The sequence below is a fragment of the Lagopus leucura genome, unplaced genomic scaffold, assembly GCF_019238085.1.
Source record: "Lagopus leucura isolate 7727_CA_CO unplaced genomic scaffold, USGS_WTPT01 Super-Scaffold_100073, whole genome shotgun sequence".
Lineage (NCBI taxonomy): Eukaryota > Metazoa > Chordata > Aves > Galliformes > Phasianidae > Lagopus > Lagopus leucura.
This window is the reverse complement of record NW_024962314.1, coordinates 677,614-696,228: the sequence shown is the minus strand read 5'-3', so window position 1 is coordinate 696,228 and position 18,615 is coordinate 677,614. Positions and strand designations below refer to the sequence as shown.

Here is an 18,615-nt window from a genome sequence, read left to right as displayed (position 1 = left end):
TTTTTGTTATGGGAGGAATTTGAAAGCAAGAGAACATTGTCCTCTTCTGGACGTTTCCAGAAATGGTAGCGAGGCAGGAGGGAGCTCAACTCAACCCATCTCTCCCTGCCACCACGCCTCAGCGTCGCCCAACGCCCATTAAGCGTCAAGGGAGAACTGACCCGGTGCTGAGCTTCCGTATATTGGAAGAGGATGCGTTTGTGCGAGCCCCCTTTGGGATTTTACCCGTGCGGATGATCTTACTGAAGATACGGACACAAATATTTGAGCGAACGTTTGTAACTTTGATACCACAGACTTCAACAGCTCGCCTGGCGTTAAGGAAGCAAAACCCACCGCACCGCACCAGAAACGGGGGCGGATCCAGACGGAAGTGACAGCCCAGCCCCGCCCCACTTCCGGCGCGAGGCCGCGGTGGGCGGGGCCGCGCTCACTCTGCGCCTGCGCACAGCTTCGCCGCCGTTCGCTCCAGCGGGCGGAAGCGGGTGTAAGTGAAGCCGCGACGGGCGCCATCTTGCTTACGGGGGTACCCAGGTACCCGTATGTCAGACGCCATCTTTGACGCTGGCAGTAGGGGAAAGGCGACGGCTCGAGCGGCGGCCCCAGCGGAGCGGGGAGATAGAGCGGCGGCCGCGGTCCCTGGGGTTCGGTAAAGTCCCTGCTCGCCGGTAACTATAGCCGCTCGTAGACCGCAGGGGGCGGGGAAAGGCCTCCGCCCGGCCCGGGTCCCCTCCGCTCCCGTCGGGGGAAGCAGGCCGCGTCGCGGCCGGTACCGCCAGGCCCCGAGCCTCCCGCGCGGGCGCCCTTCGCCGCCGGGCGGTGCGGTGCGGCGTTCCTCGGCTCCCCGGGCCGAGCGGCTCCCCCTGGGTTCCTCTCAGTTCAGGCCGGGTTCCTCTCGGCCCCGCGCTGCTCCTCGCCCTGCCCGGCCCCGCGCATCGCCGTTCCCACGGGCTCGGTGCGTCCGGAGAGGCAGAGAGCGTTCGGGAGGGCCGTTGATTAGACTGGAAATCCCGCCTCTGGCCCTGCGGAGTTACGGCGTCGTGCCTTCCTTTAGCAGCAGTGCCTGTGGGGAATGTGCTGCGATTGACAGATCGCCCCTCCGTTCCCCGTAGAGCTTCAGGGTCCGACTAACTCTGGGTGCACTCGGTTGTCATCGTAATTTCTCCTTTAGTTTGCTTAAAACCAAACTTTTGTGTTTGTTTCTTAAAGATTGGGATTAAGAGGTGCCTGTTTGGTTTGCTCCGGTTTGGTAAAGGGCAGGAGTGATGTGTGAGATGACCTCACAGAAGCACTGCAGAGGTGGGAATGTTCGGCTCCTTAGCAGACCTGAGCTCTGAGCTCTGGGCCTTTCTTGGGAAGTGCAGCTCTGTGTTATTTCATCCTAAAAAAACCAAGATATTCCGAGGATAGGTGGCTTGAAAGCCCATGTCAGAACCACCGCTGTGCTGTGTGTGAATTGGACAGGCCTCGGGCTGAGCAGCTGAGGTGGGTTGGTTGCCAGGTGGTGGCTGGAAGGTGCGTCAGCACAAAGGTTTGTCTGGGGCAGAGTTCCTCCCACTCTCCCTTCCCTCTCAAATGGCTGTTTCCAGGGGAAATGGGTTATTTTTTGAGACTTCGTACAGTGTTTCAGTGAGGATGATGAATCATCCTTACTCTCTTAGTAAATTGCTACCAAAGCCCAACAGTGATTTCAGAAATAAAAAAGGAATGAGTGTGTTCTCTCCCCTTAGAGAGGCAGCAGCTTCGTAGTACCCTTCATCTGGAAGAGGTTCCCAGTGCCTGGTCAGGCACTAAGAAGGAAAGGGACAGAGAACCACTCAATGTCAGCGTAGGAAAAAAAGGAGTTATGGACTAAGAGAGAGAGGAACTCCATTAAAAATTGGTACTCTCTAAAAATCTGTTGAGGACTGGGATTTGCAGGTCCTGCCTCCACGTGGTGTGTTGTGCCTGGTGTTGCTGCACAAGATGGGGGGCAGGACTTCATTGAACGGGCTGTGTTACAGCTCTCATTGTTACCTGGAAGAAGAGCAAAGACTGCAAGGTGTGAGCCCAGAGCACCTGGAAAAGACAGGGACTTTTCTTCACGAAAGCAATGCTTTCAGAAGTGCTTTCGCAGAAATTCAGACAAACACTTCTGTTGCCTGACGCTTCTCTTTGCCCCCAGCACAATGGAGTGCTGCCTTTCCTGCCCCTCTGTGTGAGGTTGCTGTGCTGTGAATCTGCTGCAGGGTGAGTGGCAGCAGAGTCTTTGCAAGGGAAATACTTCATGCTGTAGGTAAACAACAACAAAAACAGCTGGGTAAATGTGGTCATCTTCCTCTAACATATTAGTTGAAGCACAGAAAAATCCTCCTGCCTGCTGTTCTCTGCAGGACAGCAAACTGGAAAGCAAGAGTGGGGAATAGATGGTGGTGTTTGGTGCTCAGGAAGGCAAGATGCAAAAGAAATGAGCTGCTTCCTTTGTGCTACCTGTCTTCTTTTGGCAAGGGCTGCTCTGTGTCTGTCTGTCTGTGCACTGAGTCCCGGCTGCTGTGACCTCAGTGTAGCTGGAATTCTTTTGTACAGAACAAACTTGAAATCTCTTGATATAAAAACTTGGCTGGCGTTCTGGAGGAGAAAGGCAGTCTCTAAAAAGGTGAAGCAGACTGCTGAGATGTGCTGAGTGCTCCAGAGTTACTCGCTGTGCGCAGGCTCCCAGGGCGCAGCGCTTTGGTCTGTCGTGCTGACAGGTGTGTTTGGAGTCACCTGTTATAAAATTGAAGCGCTTGCAGGGAGCACAGGGCTGTGGGATATTTCTAGGTGTGTTTTCTTCCTGCTCCCGAGTCCAGATCCCTTCCAATTGCGAGCAGGAGAACCGAAGGCCGTGAGTGCAGTGCTGAGCTGTGTGCGCCACGGAGCAGAAGCCAGAGACGTGTTTGTGCCCAGCTCCGTGCTGAGGTTGTTAGGAGCAGGTGTGTGTGGGCATCTGCGCCAGATGATCTGGTTGTGAAGGTGCTAAAGGTCAGAAGGGAGCACTGCTGTTGGAGAAAGAATATTTGCCCTTAACTGCTGTTTTTATTCCCTTTGTCACGCAGTCGAGCCAGCAACTAACGTGAGAACCCGACTTCTCCTCTCTTTATTTTAGATTTGGGAAAAATTCCCTGCCAAAAAATATTTCCTGGAAAATTCCCTAGTGTTTGTGTGAGTAAAAGGTTCCAACCTTTCCTTATTGATTGTCGGAAATCCTTTGCACAGAAACGTGCAGCACTTTAACGAAAGAGTTCAGAATCACTTTCATTTGAACTTCGTCTGGCCTGGTTGCAGGTTTTACGGCATTTAATATCTTTAAAACAAGTGAAATGTCAAAGCATTCTATTTCACACCAGAAAAAAGCCAACCCAGCCCAAGCCCTTCTTGAGGCTGAGCAAAACGCGCTGCAGCCGAGCCGGGCGCGGCGAGGGAGCGGCACGTGGCGAACGTGCAGCGCCCTGCGGTGCAGAACCGGCCCGCACAAAGCCGGCCGATTGAAGATGCTCCGTACCGTGCAGCCACGCCGTTCGCAAAGCGAGGCTTCCCCGCCTCGCCGCTCTGTTCGCTCCGCCCGCTCGCTGCCCTTCCCTCGCGCCGCCTGCATGCGCCCTGTGCGCTGCCCCAGCGCCCCTCCGCTGCGCGCCGCCGCCCCCGAGGCGCTTCCCTCCGGCCGCGGTGCGCTCCTCTGCCCGTGCCCGGCTCCCTGCCATCCCTGCCCCCCGCCCCTGCTCTCGCTGCCGCTCCCGCCCGCTGTGTTTGTGTGTCGATGCGCACTGGCATGCTTGTGCTGTACAGGTAATAAAGACGGGGGAAGGTTTTTGTGTTTTCTTAATAGGTGAAGAAATCTTGAAGACCAGAAATTCCAACTTACAGAATTTTAAATTTTAAAAATATAATAGAATTAAAACAAAAATTGCCCGGCTGTGGAAGACGGAGCCTCATTTTTGCAGCCGCTTTGATCACGAGTTCGCCTTTAAGTGCGCTGGGTTTTTTCTTTTTTTTTTTTTTTTCCCCTTTTTTCCTTTTTTCTCCTCGAAGAGCTCACTAACCCTGGCTGCCTCCGCTCTGAGAGCATTCCAATGGACTCGCTTCCTCCATTAGTTGTAAGATGTTTAAGAGCACATCCCGTGTTTGACTTGTGGATGAGAGGTTCCCTTGGCAAAGTGAGGAGGAAAATTCTTTCTACCCCTTTATTATTAATTCACGGATTCAGTGTTGGTTCGGCCTACAGGAGAAGTTAACTGGAAGGCTTTGAAGATCGCTGTCTTTGCTGAGGTTGTCCAGGTGGGTGAGCTCGAGGCTCTGCAGCGGTCGGTCGGAGTTGCTGGGGGTTACAGAGTGACTGACAGCCGCGGTGGTGAAGGAGGGGCTCAGTTTGGGGGCTGGCAGTTGAGCACTTGAGTCAGGGCGCTGTGACTGCAGTGCTGAGGAGGGCGATGTTCTGAGACAGCTGCTTCCAAGAGACTAACTTGATGAACAGAAGAAAGCTGGAAAGATGTGCATTCCTCATGATTTTCCACTTGTTGGTATTTTGCTTAGGGTTCCTTTTAAAAAGAAGATTTTGCTGATCCAGGCAGTAGAAGACGTTCAGTCCGAGGAAGCACGAGCCAACTCTTAGAGCACAGGGGACTGCAAGAGATCCTTGGGACAGAGCTGCTTCCAAGAGCTCGCCCAGCATGTCGAAGCAAGGAGATGATTGCTATTTCTACTTCTATTCCACCTGTAACAAGGTCTGCTTCTTTTCCTTCATTTTTCTTTCTTTTGGTTCTTAAGAGGATGGAGTGGAGTAGAGGCATGACTGATCTTTGGTGCACTTAGCAGCTGATTGCACTGCGGCCAGCTGTCAGGCTGCACTTTTTCATTTTCCTCTCTTTGTTTCCATTGGGTCACAGGGAGACAGCTGTCCCTTCCGGCACTGCGAAGCTGCTCTGGGCAACGAAACCATCTGCACGCTGTGGAAGGAGGGCCGCTGCTTCAGGAATGTCTGCAGGTTCAGGCACATGGAGATCGATGTGAGTGCTGGCTCCTCAGAATTCATCACCAAACCCACCTCCCGTTGCTTTAGCTGGGCTGAATGGGCTTTTGCAGATCAGATTCACTTGCTTTGAAATGATGGTGGTTCCTGCTGTCAAGAGGGGGCTGGGAGGAAGTAGAGGGAAGAGAACTCGGTGTCTTTGCTATTTCTTAGCTGGAAATCCTTGTAGTAGACACCAACAGCATTCTCTCAACAGATGCTAAAGAGCCCCATCGATCAGAGAGGCGTTGTTCAGCCCCTTCTGCACTGCTGGCCTCTGCCATGCAATGCTGGGAGCTCTGAGCCCCGCGCTCACAGCTGTGCACCCTTCAGAGTGGGGTTTGAGTGCTGCTGGGTGACAGCCGGCTCAGTGCCGTGATCTGGAGCTCAGTCTCCCTCTGCAAACTTCAGGTGCCCGTTGCCATCAGCTTTTCTTCCTTTGTATCTTCAGAAGAAGCGCAGTGAGATCCCCTGCTTCTGGGAGAACCAGCCGGGAGGCTGCCAGAAATCCAACTGTGCCTTTCATCACACCAAGGGGCGTTACGTCGATGGGCTCTTCTTACCACCAAGCAAAAGTGAGTTTGTCTTTCCTGACTATGAAGGATCAACTCTGGCTGTTGGGTGTGGTGTTGTGAAGACGCCAGCTGACACTCGTTTGTGAGTGCAGGAGGAAGTGCACTGATGGGGGCACGGCTGAACTGCGTGTGCTTCTGACATTTTGGTTTTTTCTTTCATGCTCAGCTTCTCTCTGCTCCTGTGGCCGTTCCCTTGCAGGTTGTTTTCCTCCATTTAAGCTTTTACTGCTGTCAGGGAGGTGAATCTTGGGGGGGGGGATGGGGATTCTTTGTTGACAGAGCAGCCAGTGACTGGATGGCAACTGGAGACTCTACTCTTCCTGTGCGGGTTGTCAGCCCTGCCTGCCATCTTTGTGCAGTGGCTGTGGGTTGGGGTCAAAGCTTTAAATTCCTGGTGTTCCTCTCCTTCCTGCAGCCACGCTGCCGAGTCCGCCGGAGTCTGCAGATGATGACCTGAAGGCAGCTCAGATAACGCTGCAGCAGAGCAAGCTTTCTGTGCAGTCCAACCCCTCTCCACAGTTGAGGGGAGTGATGAAAGTGGAAAACTCAGAAAATGTCCCAAGCCCTACGCACCCTCCAGTTGTAATCAATGCTGCAGACGATGATGAAGATGATGATGGTGAGTGTGGTTGCTGCTGCTTTTGATCTTGAAGGTGTTTGTGTTCTGTGACTCGTAGAACACCTGCAGGCTGATGAGGATGGGGCAGCAGCCTGGCAGCAGTGAGCAGGAATTGTAATGCAGGAGGGAAGCTCAGAGCCACTCCTGCTGCTGGTCTGCAGTGTGGATCTCAGGGGAGAGTTTTCTCTGTTCGGTCAGGAGAGTAACAGAGCATGCACTGGTTAAAGCTGTGTGGAGAGTCTGGAGCCCCAGGTGCTTTTTCCAGCTCCCCACTAGTTACTCTGTTCACTTAGGCTGCTTCTGTGTGTTCACCAGGTCAGTACAGCTGCTGAAATCAGGAGCCTTTCTGTAATCATTTATGTTTGTACTTAAGAATATTAACTGTGGGCTGAAGTGTCATTGTGTGAGCTACAGAAATGTTAGAAATCTGGTTGAATTTCATTGCATAACTGAGGAGGCTGACTCTTTATCCCTGTGCAGATCAGCTTTCTGAGGAGGGAGAAGAAACAAAAACACCTGTCCAGCAACCAGCTGAAGAAAACCATAACGGATTGCGGATAATTTCCACCAGGAAATCTAATGCTGATACAAAACAAGGTACTCCAGCACAGTGGTAGGATGAATCAGAAGAACCTGCCAGTTATTGTGCAAACACAGCAGAGCACAGGGCTGCTGAGTGGACCCAGCTATTTCCATGGTCTTGTTCCTACCTCGTAATTTCGTGTGCCTTTCAGGTTAGAAAGGTAAACTGCTTTGTTTGCTTTGTTAGGCAGGGCCACAGCATGGGGTTTAAGCGTCTCTGTGCATCTCTTCAACCACTGGTGAAAGCCACACTGCTGGTAGAGAAATCCAAAGTCACGTAGATGGGTTAAAATCGGGGGTGAAGCTTACTTTTTGTGTCCTGAAGGCTGAAAGAGGGCAGCAATAGACATCAGTTCCATGGTGCTCTGCCCTGTGGGGGAGCTGGCAGGGTTTGTGACGGATGTTCTGAGCACAAGGCAGCTGGCAGAGCCCCTCAGTGCGTCCCTCTGCCCCTCGGCCTCATTCACCGCTTTGTGTTCCCAGATGACACCTTGAATTTTGGAATAAAAACGCTGGAAGAAATCAAATTGAAGAAGCAAAAGGAAAAAACAAAAAAACAGAGCGGTGAGTTGATATGCCCTACTTTGTTATCCTTCTGTTTGTTTTCTTCCCTTTTTTTTCCCCTTCTGATGACACCTGCATAGCTGGCGATGTGTTGGAATGGAGCCATTCATGGAAGGGAACCTTTTTCTTGCACTGCTGAGTTTGCAGTAGCAGTTGCTGGTGGCTGGGAGCTGCATGAGAGACGGGCTTCCATTTTTAGCTGGGGTTATCAAGCTACTTCAGCATGCAATGTGGTGTTTTAAATGCAGACAGCTGCTCTTCTAGGTGGGAATTCCAAGAGCAGATCAGAGGCAAATTGTTCACCTCTTGTTTACATGCACTGCTGTTGCATATTTGGCATTAACAAGTAATGAATGCGTTTTGGTCTTTGTGATGGTTCTGTCAGGTGTGTTTCTGTTGTTGGCAGTGGCTTTTCTCTTCTGTAAACACTTTGCTCCCTTTGATCAGAAGGGCCTTCAGGAGTTCCTGCTCATCCGCTCCAATCTCGGGCCGTTCCTGTGCCAGAGAAGGAGAACGTGAGGACAGTGGTCAGAACTGTGACACTGTCTGCAAAGCAAGGTAATGATGAGTACCTCTGTTTGCATTTCGTGGCTGCTGAATGGAATGGATAGATAACAGTTAAGGTAGCTGGGCCGTGTTGGTCTGCTGCTGTTGCTTTTTCGTATCCAAAAGATGCTTTTATACCAGGAGTCTCTGGTTGTTGGAAGGTTGGCACTTGTAGGTGCTCTGTTCTGTAGTAGTAAGGGATCACAGAGCAACTCCTGTGAACCCCGTGGTGAGCTCTGTGTTACTGCTGAGCTGCAAGCTCCCAGAGGAGCTGACCTGTGCCTGCTGTGCTCCTGACCCCAGTGGTGTTTGTTAATGAGCTGACAGCAGGGGCAGATCAGTGCTCAGTGAAGTTCAGCAGCAGGCTAACAGTGCAGCAATGGTCAGTGTGCAGCTCAGGAGCCACCTGAGAGCAGAGCAACTCAGAAATGAGAGGAAAGAGCCCCAGGAGGCGGTGCTACACAAAGACCTCTGGAGCCACTGAGGGAGCCGAGGAATTTAAAGAGAGGAATGAAGCAACTGAGGCTTCTGAGTGCATTACACTGGCAATATTATTTCGTGTCAAGGCTGTCAAAAGTGTCTTTGGGGTGGTGGTGGTGTTTTCTCTGTGGGAAATGAGCAAACAGGGCAGTAAGTCTGTTGGCTGCTGGTCACTGCGAAATAACCAAATTGCCCTTTGCTGTAGGGGAGGAGCCTGTGGTTCGATTGAGTATTGCTGAGAAACCTGGAAAACGGAAAGCCTCTGTAGGTAAGGGCTGCTTGGGGCTGTGTTTGGTGCCTCCTCTGAACGTGGCTGCGGCGGGGGGCGTTGCTGAAGTGTGAGGGGGGAAGCGTGTCGTGGATCTGTGCTCACTGTGCAAATGGTACAAAGTCGTAGCAGCTGAAAGGTGAATTTGAGAAATTGCACTTGGAGAAATTGAAGCTTGTGGTTGACTGCTCTAAAACCTTCCTCCCAAGAAATTATCTTAGGAGTGTTGTTGTTTTCTCTGCAGCTGATGTCAGTGGCTTCCCGCTGAAGCGCAGCCTTGCAGAAAGGCTGGGGAAGAAGATCGAGGTTGACAAAGCACCAAGGAGAGGTAAATGAGCATCTGGGTTTGCTGCGCAGGCTCCTGCAGGCTTTCTGCTCTTCCCTGGCAGTGCTCTCTGCCGCTTCCTGAGCTCATCACCACTGGGGTTTACAGTTATTTTTCCTGCCCTGTTTTGAGATGTGAGCCCAGAGCTGGAATTTACACAGCATCCCTGGTTGGTTCTGTCCTGTAGTTCGAGGCATGAAGTCTCTGAAGGAGAGACTGGGACAGACTAGTGCTCAAATGGGTAATGACTAGGAATTTTTTCCCCTTTTTCCTTTTAATGAATTTAGACCAGTTCCATAGAGCCCTAAACATTAATTTGAAAGGGGGGAAAAAAGGGACTGGTTTTCAAAGTAGGACAGGTGGCTTAGAAGAGAAAGCTGCAGCGCAGAGGGAAGCTGTGCTGTGATGCGTTGTTGTGAGCGCTCACATCCCATAATATTGTGACAAATTTTGGAGACTTAAGCTCTCTTTGGGCTCTTTTAATCTTTGTGCTTCTCCTTGCTTGGTGATGACAGAGAAGGGTGCCAAGCCAGCAGCAGAGATCCACGTGAAAACGCTGGAGGAGATCCGTCTGGAGAGAGCTAACCAGAGGGGAGAAAGCCCAGCTGCCCCCCAGGCAGAGAGCTGCTGCAGGGCGGAGGATCCCAGCGCAGGGGGGAGGCCTCCTCCTGTGGGTCGCATCAAAACCTTCTCGGAAGCCCTGGCTGAAAGGAAACACAAGCGACTGGAAGAAGAGAAACAAAAAGGAGAAGAGTTGCTCACTGAGAAGAGAGCTGAGGGCGAGCGCAGGAAGCAGAGAATTCTGCCTCCATCGGTGCCTGGTAAAGTGAAATTGGAAGAGCCAGCGCGTAAAATCAAGCCTTTGGAAGAAGTGCATATTAAAACCTTGGAAGAAATCAAGCAGGAGAAAGCTCTGCGGATGCAGCAGAGCGGGGAAAACGTTTCAGCTGCAGCAGCACAGCCTGGGCCTCCCCCTGCAGGGAGGAAGCTGTTGCGGATCACAAAGCTAGCAGGTAACGAGGTGCTTCTCTGTCTGCTTCCCTGTCAAGCAAATGGAGTTTGCTTAGAATTCCCATAGCTTTTTTTTTTTTTTTTTTTTCTTTCAACAAAATGCAAACTTGGGTGCCTTTATCCACATCCATGTATTTTTCCACTGAATCCATGGTGTCTGCCTGCATTTCTCTCTGGAAAATCAACTCGTGTGAGGCTTCGTGGTTCAGTTTCTCTTGTACTTTTTTCCTGCCATCTGTTTTTGGTGTGGAGTGCAGGGTTACCTTCATCTTTGGCACGTGTTGCTTAGTATGTAAACGTGTTTGTAAAGCGTGGGGCCAACCTCTGTCAGGGGGGGAGTTGTTGGTTGGGGAGTGACAGAGGCTTTGTGAAGAGAAGTGCAGGAAGGAGGTAAGAGCTCGTATGCTGCATGGGCTGCATGGTGTTGCCTCTCTGTGTGCTATGGGTGTGAGGAAACAAGCACATGGAGGAGACGTGGGCACTCGGGTTTCTTTATATGCTTGCTGTTGACCGAGTTATTTTTTTGTTTGTTTGTTTTAAAGCACCTGGAAGAGAAGAGAAGAAGGCTGTGGAATTGAGCAGGGCTTCTCCCAAAGCTGTTTCTGCACCTGCAGAGGTGAGTCCCTTCTGAACATGGACACACTGATGCCATTCCTTGCCGTGTTGTTCTTGATGCTCACCTGTGCCGCCGTCCTGAGCGCGTTCCCACCTTCGTGCTTTGGTGAAGAGCTGCAGCAGAGTTTCAGTCCTGCCATTTCAACAGCTTTTGCAGGCAGCATTGTCCTCAAACTCTGAGTTAATCCGGTTGCACTGGCAGTGAGGCTGTAACCCTGCTGGCACCGGGTGCAACTTGTGAGGCTGATGAGGAGGGCATTGGGTACAAAAGTGTTCGAGGAAGGCAGCGTGCGGGTGAATGCTGCATGGGGGAACAGGAGTGACTTTCTGTTGCTCAAGAAGAATGTGGTAGGTACCAGCTACAGCACTGTGCTGATGGAAGGGAGCTCGCTTTGCTGTAAATTGTGCAGTTCTGAAACTGTTTTCACAGCAAAGCTTGGGTCTTGTTACGGGCAGACGTTTATGGAAGGAAACGTCAGTGACCGAGTGACAGTAATGAGCTGTTGGGGCCATCCTGGAAATATTGCCAATCTGATTTTCTCAGTGCATCCTCCCTGGTGTTCTTATTTTGCACGTTGTTTCTTTGTAGCCCTCGGATCAGAGCACACCAAATTCTAAAGCTCAAGTGAAGAGCCTTGAGGGGACAATAAAGGAGAAGCCGCAGCTGAGACAGCCAGACAAGCTGAAGAAGGAAGTGGCTGCTGTGCCACCTGCTGCTGAAGAAACAGTCAAAGGTAAAAGTCCAGGGCATAGCAGCCCTGGATCCACCCTGGCTTCAGGGTCAGCTTAACAGCTTGCAAAGGCATAGGTGAAATCTCAGGAAGATGGGAGACTGTATTGCCAGGGAAACCACCAGACCAACCTCAGCAACAGAGAACTGAGCGTGGGGTGCAGTGGTCCTTGGAAGTGAAGGGACACGAGGACAGATCTCACGGTGGGCGTGCGCCATTGCTCCCTGCTGGGAGGGGAGGTGCTTACTTTCTGAGTTCACTGTGTTCCTTCCAGCCAGGCTTCAGCTTGAGAATGGGAGAGAGACAGTGGCACTAAACTGCAGACGTGATGAACAGCTGAGTGCGTTTTGAGGGTCTGCTGGGGCTTGCACAGTGTCTGGTCCCACCCTCATGTCTGCTGTCACTGCTGCTTTTAGCTTTCAGTAGAGGGAGCGAGGCTTTAAGTACAGAAGTCTGTGTTTGTGAATTCCATTGGACTTCAGAGCGTCTTAGAAAAGTATTGCTTTCTCTGGGATTGCTGTATGGTTGCTTCCCTTGTCCTGGGTTGTTTGGTGGAGCTGTGCAGTTTCTTTGTTCCTTTGGTCGGACTGCTGGTAGGCAGGGTTGGCTTTGTGAAAGATTGCTGAGAGCTGAGGAAAGAGCAATGCAGCTTTGCTGGCCAGATATATTTAAGTGTGCATGAGGGCTGTGGGAATGACAGCAGAGCTGGGCTTCTCTCGAGGCACGGCTGCAGCAGCTCTCTCTTCCTCTTACTGCAGCCAAGTGCAAGGCGAGTGCGAAGCCTGCAGACAGCAAAGCCGGCGCCCCCTCAAAGCGGGCGCTGAAGAGGAAGGCGGCTGAGATCTCTCCCTCTGCTGTGGCAGCTGTGAAACCTCTGAGTAGTGCTGGAATTGAGGAGCCTCCAGCTAAAAAAGCAGCTCTGGTAAGGAGGGGGAGCATCAGTCAGACTTGCACTGAGGCGCAGCTGCTGTAGGAAGCGGAGGGCCGGGGCGTTCTGCAGGACCCCCTGCAAAGCGGTCGCTGTGCGGATGGGTGGCGCGGCGCCCTGCAGTGCTGTGACTCCTGGTGTGCAGGACTTGGTGCGTTCGTGCTGTGCTGCTCCAAAGCCGAGGTGCTGCGCAGCTGTGTGTGCAGCTGACATCCTGAAGGAGCTGGGCTGGGTTCAGGCTCAGCAGTGCTGAAGGAGAAGCGCTGCAGGGGAAGCTCTCTTGAGGAATCGTTGACTTTGCCTTGCTTCTTCCCAGACTGCTGCTCCAGCCCTGCCAGATGACAGCCTGCTCACCAAGCCTGGCGCAGAGAAACCCCCCAGCAGGTGATGAGCACAGCTGCTTTTTTTTCTTAAGCGGTTTGTCTTTCTGTGAGCCGTGAGTTCTTCCATGTGTGGGAAGGATGGTGGGGTTGAGATAAAGAATGCCAAATCCAGCAAAAGAAAAGTCATCTCAAATCATTTTCTAGCAGCTAGCAGAGATGTTTACCTCGATGGTCTTCTTGAAATGCTGCAACTTGGTTCAGCTCTCCAGTGTGTTCTTGGGTTTCTGAATGCCCGAGTGACCCTGAGCTGAGCTGATGCAGAGTTGTCCTGCACGTGTTGGTCCTCAAGAACGCCACTCAGCCAGCAACACTAAGACAGATCTTGTGAGGGAGCGCAGAGGTGGTGGATGGAAGTTCAGCTCCTTGGACTCTAGAGCAGCCTGCTGAGCACACTGGGCAAAGGAACTAAATGAGTAAACAGGTGTTTGCAGAGACGCTTGCAGACGCTTTTCCAGTCAGCCTAACGAAGGAGGCAGAGCATCTCTGGCTACAGAAGTGGAGCTGTGTTTGCTGGCCCTCGGTGTTCTTGTAGATAAATCCCCACGCTGAAAAACAGCCTTGTTGGCACGTGGGCTCTGCAGGCAGTCTGGGTTACTGGCTGGCAACGCCTGTGTTTGAGGTGCAGGAGGAGTAACTGGGTGTGAGTGCTGGTCAGCAGAAAATGCCTCCAGCTGAGAAATGCTGTGTAATGTTGTTCTCTTCCTTGTTCTCCCAAGCCTTGAACTGCATCGGGGGAGCCAAGCAGACCATGGGGAGCAGTCGGAGCACTCGAGTGCAGCTTCAGCTTCTTCCCAGTCGGTGGCCAAAGCGCAGCAGCTGAGCTCCACGGGGGCTGGGAAGGCGCCCTTGTCTGTGGAGGATGACTTTGAAAAGCTGATCTGGGAAATCTCAGGAGGGAAACTGGAAGCAGAAATTGACTTGGACCCGGGGAAGGATGAGGATGACCTCCTTCTTGAACTTTCTGAGATGATTGACAGTTGAACTGCACAGTCTTATGGTATATAAAAAAAAATTAAAAATTTTTTTTTTTTTTTTTTTTGTTGGATGCCCCGGGTGATACTTTTTCTGAAGGAGGCTTCACCGTGAGTCTTAAAGCACAGTTGAACTGGTAGAAATTGGCAGCCTGCATTCCGTTGTCCTGAGTTTTCCTGCTGGTCAGAGCTGAGGTCCTGCGTGTCCATCATTCCCTGATCCTGGTTGGCTCCTTTCAGCAGCAAGAGGAGAAAGCAGCTCTGACTCAGCCCTGAGGGCGTCCAGCTGTGCTCTGCGCTGGCTGCCAATTGATCTGATCCAGGGATGCTCTGAAGGCTTAAAGCTGAAGCTTCTTCCTTCCTCCTCCCTTGGCCGTGCTCAGCGTGGGGAGCAGCTGGAAGCTTTGCTGTTCCTGTTTCTTGGGAGCTGCCGTGTCTCTGGAGTTCTGCCGGCTCTTGTTCCGTTTGTGTTTGCTTTTGTTTTGACTTGAATCCCTCAAGGCAACTTCATGACGGCGGAGGGCTGGGAGGGAGCAGAATTATTCTGGTGTTTTGGACCAAACGTGCCACCGAGGCTGGGGGCTCCGCGCTGCCTCCCGGTTCTCAGCAGCGATGCGGCATCAGTGTGAGAAGGAGCCGCGCGCTGCAGTGCGTTGCTCTCGCCCCCTTTTTTTAATCGTACTTCCGACGCGTTCTGGTCGGAGCCGGGTGCCGGGGCGAGCGGCCTGCGTTCCTCTGCTCCGCGGCAGGTGGGGCTGTCGAGGATCGGCGGCGGCGCCTCTGGGCTCCCGGAGCTGCTGTATCCGCGCGCTGTGCGAGGGCAGCAGGGAGCGACGTGCGGCTGTGGCCCTGCGGGACGGCTGTGCTGCTGCCCCGCTCTGCTCCGTGTTTTCCCTCGCAGATAACTTCGGGATTATTTTCTTAACTTGTAGCAGAACTTCAGGCTTTTCCTACTGTGACGTGTGATGCCGCAGGGGCTCCCAGGCGTTTGCTGCCGGCAGAGGCGTTTATTGTAAATACTTTATTTCTGTGCTGTGCCGCCCCGCAGCGATGCTCAGCTCAGGTGAGCGGAGCGCAGCCGGCCGGGCCGCTGGGGGCAGCGCTGGGGGCGCCGTGCAGCCCTGGGCCGGCCGAAGAGTGCCGTGATTCAGCAGAAGATGTTGTGATTTTCTGCTGTCAGCCTTCGCCTCTGGGTGGGACTCTGCCCGTTTTGTGTATGCCGTTATTGTTACTGTAAATATTTTATCTTTCATTTTATATTTGCCTTCTATTTAAGATATTGTATGAACGTAGTCAGGCTCCTCTGTTTGCGCCAGCGGCTCCCGGCTGTGTTTTTAAATAAAGCTGGCACAGGACAGCAGTGCTGTACGTCTGTCTGTGGCTCTCAGGCAGAGCAGGATGGTGCTCATCCACCGTCCCATCGCTTTCTGATTTCCCAGCAGTGCTGCTGCCCCTGGGTTACTGCCATCATTGCTCCATGGAAAGGAACGAGCTTGAGCAGCACCTTCTCTCTTATTTGGTCCTAAAGCCTCCAGCTGCTATTCTGTGCAGCGTGAATCTCTGAGAGGAAGCCTGGGAGCTGGGAGGGATTCCCAGAGCTGTGCTGCTCAGAGCAGCACCAGGCAGCCCAGCATGCTCAGGACCGCAGCCAGGTGAGGCTTGCAGTTGAGTTAAGGGTGGGTGTGCAGCTGATCACCGCTCAGCCTCCCCCCCTCACACCCCCCTCGTCCCGCAGTGCCCCATTCTCAGCCCGTCACACCACTGCTGTGTGCAGTAAACCTTTATTGCCCCCCGAAGAGATCCTCATTGTACACAACCTGCGCCCGCTTGTCGCGGTGGGAGCCCTTTGCGCTGTTCTTCACCGCTGCGGGGGCACAGGAGGGGGGCAGGGACTCAGCACTGCTGGCACCCCCGCGTCCCTGTGCCCCCCGGTGCCCCCCCAGCTCACCCAGAGATCCCCACAGCGATTTCCCGGTGGCAGCGTCGAGCAGCGGCTGTTTGCGGGCGATGCTGACGCGGAGCTGCACGTCCTGCACCACGGCGCCGTTCAGCTGCGGGGGCACCGGGGGGGTCAGCGCTTGGGAGCACCCCACGTGTCCCCCCACAGCTCCCGCACGGCAGCACCCACCTCGGCCATGGCCTGGTCTGCCGATTCCATCTTCTCGTAGGTGACGAAGGCGCAGCTGCAGTGGGGTGAGGTCGGCACAGCTCCACCCCAACAGCCGCTCCCCATTCGGCACCACAAATCAGCGACCCCAGCACCGCCGCCACCCCCACCCCCCTCCACTCCTCAGCCCTCCCTTAGGCCTGTGACCACGCCCACACACCCTTAGCCCCGCCCCGCCAGCCCCATCACTGGCTCCCCGCCCCCCGCCCGCGGCCCCGCCCCCTGCCCGTGGCCCCGCCCACTTGCGCGGGCTGTCCAGCGACAGGTCGATGATGGCTCCGAAGGGCGCGAAGGCGCTGCGCAGCAGCTCGGGGCTCAGCTCGGCTCCGTGCACGTACAGCGTGTTGCCCTTCCGCGGGGAGGGGCGCTCAGGGAACGAGTCGGAACCTGGGGGGCGCCGTGGGGACACTGAGGGACATCCCCACACGGACAGCCCGGGAGAACCCCCAATCCCAATGGGCCGCCAACAACAGAACGCTCAGATGGGATCCCGCCCCACGGGGCCCATCCTCAGTGGGACCCCCCAGCAGGACCCCCGTAATGCGATGCCCCCAAAAACCCCCTCCTCCCCCCCCCCACCAGGACATCCCCCAGCGCCGGGAGCCTTTCCATGGAGAGCACCTCCAGATGAACCCCCAGAGCCACCATGGGACCCCCTTGAAACCAACAAGAACCCCGAAACTCCCCCAGATTTGAGGACCCCCCCCTACGCCTGAAAGCCGCCTCGCGCTCGCGGCCGCCCCGCTCCTCCGGCTCCGGCTCCTGCTCCCAGTCCAAGCGGCGCTCACGCTCTCCCCGCTCAGGGGGGTCCCCACGTCCCCCCCCCGGCTTCGGGCTCCCGCAGGCGCTCGCTGGCACTGACAAAGCTGGGGGGGAGGGGAGCAAAATAAACACAGAGAGAGGGCTCGAATATGGGGGGGGCGGAGATGGGGGGAGGGGTGTGCATCAGGGTAGAGACCAAAAGAAAGGGATGGGAGTCCCAAATGAAGGGGTGGGGGGCGATAAAGTGGAGGGTGGCACTCACCTCTCATAGAGTGATTTTCTCTGGGGTCGCCGTGACTGCAGGGGTAGGGGAGGTTATGACGGGATCCCTGTTCTGGGTATCCTGCCCCCCTTCAGTAACTGTCCCTCCCTGCCCCCCCAGTACCTCAGGGGTGTCATCGTCAGCCGAAACGCTGCGCTGGAAGGGCTGGAAGGTGGGGGCTGGGCCCTTCTCGGGGTCCTGGGAGGGATATAAAGAATAAAGACCAAGGGGGAGAGGGGTAACGGGGGGAATTTTGAGTGAATCTGGGGAAAATGGGGGCTTGGGTAGGATGAGGTGGAGTTCAGGGGGTGTTAGGGAATTTAGGCTGGGATTTGGGTGGAAACGAGGGGGATTTAGGAGCAAAATGAGGAAGATTTGAGTGGTTTTGTTGGACTTATGGGGCAATGAGGGGCTTTGTGGGATTTGGGGTGTTTCTTCAGAGGCTCAGCATTTCTGGGTGGGATTTGGGCGAGAATGGGAAGGATTTGGGAGGGTGGTTTGAGTCAAAATGCAGGAAATATGAGGTGGTTTGGTGTGTTTTGGGGGATCTGGAGTGTTTTTGAGTGTTTTGTGGCATTTTGGGGCCTTTCTGTAGTATTTGTGGTGTTCTGGGGGCTGTTTTTGTGGAATTTGTAGCGAGATCTGGGTTTTTTTTGTGGAATTTGTGGTGTTTTGGAGAAGTTTTTGTGGAACTTTGATGTTTCAGGGCCGTTTCCATAGGATTTGAGGGGAGCTCTGTGGTTCTGTGTGGGGCTCTGGGGGCGCTGCGGCCCTGGGATTTTTTTTTGGAGGGGTTCATCTTCACACTCCTCACCTTCAGCTTCCCCTCCAGCGTCCGGGAGCGTTTGAAGCCCGAGTTCTTGGTCTCGGCCTTGATGGCACTGATGGCACCGGACTTCACAAGCAGCTTGGCCTGCTCGGTGGCCGTGGCGGTGTCCACCGGGGGCTGGTCTGACATGGCTGCGGTGGGGGGGCTCAACCTCACCCCTCCCAAAGTCAAAACAAACCCCGCCCCCCCAACGCCCTTCCCCAAATCCCATCCCCACATTAACCACGCTTCCCTCCACCGTGAGCCCCCCGCATCCCTTAGGCCTTGAGGGGCCCCAAGCCTCCCCCCCTCCCTTAGGCCCCCCCCCAACCCGACTCACAGCGCTTGATGCCCCCCTGGCTGCTGGGCCCAGTGTTGCTCTGCTGCTTCTTCAGCGCCAGCAGCGCCTTTTTCTGCGGGGAGACGGCGTTCAGGGGATGGGACGGGAATGGGGAGGCAATGAGGGGCCGCTGGGGGTCCGCGTGGGTCCAGGCCGACACCTTTTTGCGCAGTTTGGCGAAACGCTTCTGTAGGGCCTCCTCCTCCTCCGTCAGCCCCGGCGGCAGCGTCAACATGGCTGGGAACGGCGGATCCCGGCGGGGGCTCTGAGAAGCTGCGGGGGGCCCCGGAGCTCCGGCTCACTCCGGTCTCCCTGACAACGGCCGCAATGCCGCACTTGTTCCGCTCGGCTGCAGCACTTCCGCTCGGCATCCGGAACTTCCGGTTAGCAGCCGGAACTTCCGCTTTTCGCTGAGGGCAGGGGGGAGCGCTTCCGGGTCAGCGCCCGGCGGAGCAGTGGGGATGGAGCTGGAGCGGATCGGTGGGGTGGGGGCGTCTGTGGGAGGGTCGTGGGGTCTGTATTGGGGGAGGGGCGGGTCTGTGGGTCCGGTGGGGGTCGTGGGGCCTATGGAGGGGCCTCTGTGGGGTTCGGGAGCGGTGTTCTATGGAGCTCTGATCGTCTTCTGTATTTTTTCGCTCCTCTCCGCCCCCCCCCC

General features: G+C 54.6%; 3 protein-coding genes across 5 annotated transcripts in view; 2 read left to right on the top strand and 1 right to left on the bottom strand.

Annotated features, from left to right (window-relative positions):
* The first annotated feature begins 493 nt into the window (after positions 1 to 493).
* On the top strand, positions 494 to 14,981 carry ZC3H11A (zinc finger CCCH-type containing 11A). Of its 3 annotated transcripts, none has more exons than XM_042887128.1 (18): positions 494 to 649; positions 3,125 to 3,180; positions 4,241 to 4,293; positions 4,549 to 4,739; positions 4,902 to 5,021; positions 5,475 to 5,598; positions 6,014 to 6,217; positions 6,698 to 6,814; positions 7,283 to 7,363; positions 7,811 to 7,921; positions 8,595 to 8,657; positions 8,902 to 8,985; positions 9,498 to 9,995; positions 10,536 to 10,609; positions 11,198 to 11,342; positions 12,098 to 12,261; positions 12,584 to 12,651; positions 13,367 to 14,981. In XM_042887128.1, exons 4-18 carry the CDS (start codon positions 4,686 to 4,688, stop codon positions 13,629 to 13,631), a joined length of 2,172 nt encoding a protein of 723 aa, XP_042743062.1. In that variant the 5' UTR covers positions 494 to 649; positions 3,125 to 3,180; positions 4,241 to 4,293; positions 4,549 to 4,685; the 3' UTR covers positions 13,632 to 14,981. The 3 variants fall into 3 exon arrangements, with proteins under 3 accessions (XP_042743062.1, XP_042743061.1, XP_042743063.1); XM_042887127.1 differs by having other exon boundaries at positions 494 to 668; XM_042887129.1 differs by lacking the exons at positions 494 to 649; positions 3,125 to 3,180 and having other exon boundaries at positions 3,845 to 4,293; positions 7,814 to 7,921.
* A 405-nt stretch (positions 14,982 to 15,386) lies between these two features.
* Positions 15,387 to 18,326, bottom strand: NELFE (negative elongation factor complex member E). Its single transcript, XM_042887151.1, is given in 11 exon segments — positions 15,387 to 15,485; positions 15,570 to 15,672; positions 15,750 to 15,804; positions 16,031 to 16,175; positions 16,499 to 16,613; positions 16,615 to 16,654; positions 16,813 to 16,847; positions 16,936 to 17,010; positions 17,627 to 17,772; positions 17,961 to 18,033; positions 18,121 to 18,326. Coding segments are annotated over 11 exon segments (945 nt in total). The 5' UTR covers positions 18,196 to 18,326; the 3' UTR covers positions 15,387 to 15,402.
* SKIV2L (Ski2 like RNA helicase) overlaps positions 18,288 to 18,615 on the top strand; it is a 10,605-nt gene continuing 10,277 nt past the window's right edge. The window contains exon 1 of the mRNA XM_042887117.1: positions 18,288 to 18,343. Coding sequence (XP_042743051.1) covers positions 18,288 to 18,343 — 56 coding nt within the window. The remainder of the gene's footprint in view (positions 18,344 to 18,615) is intronic.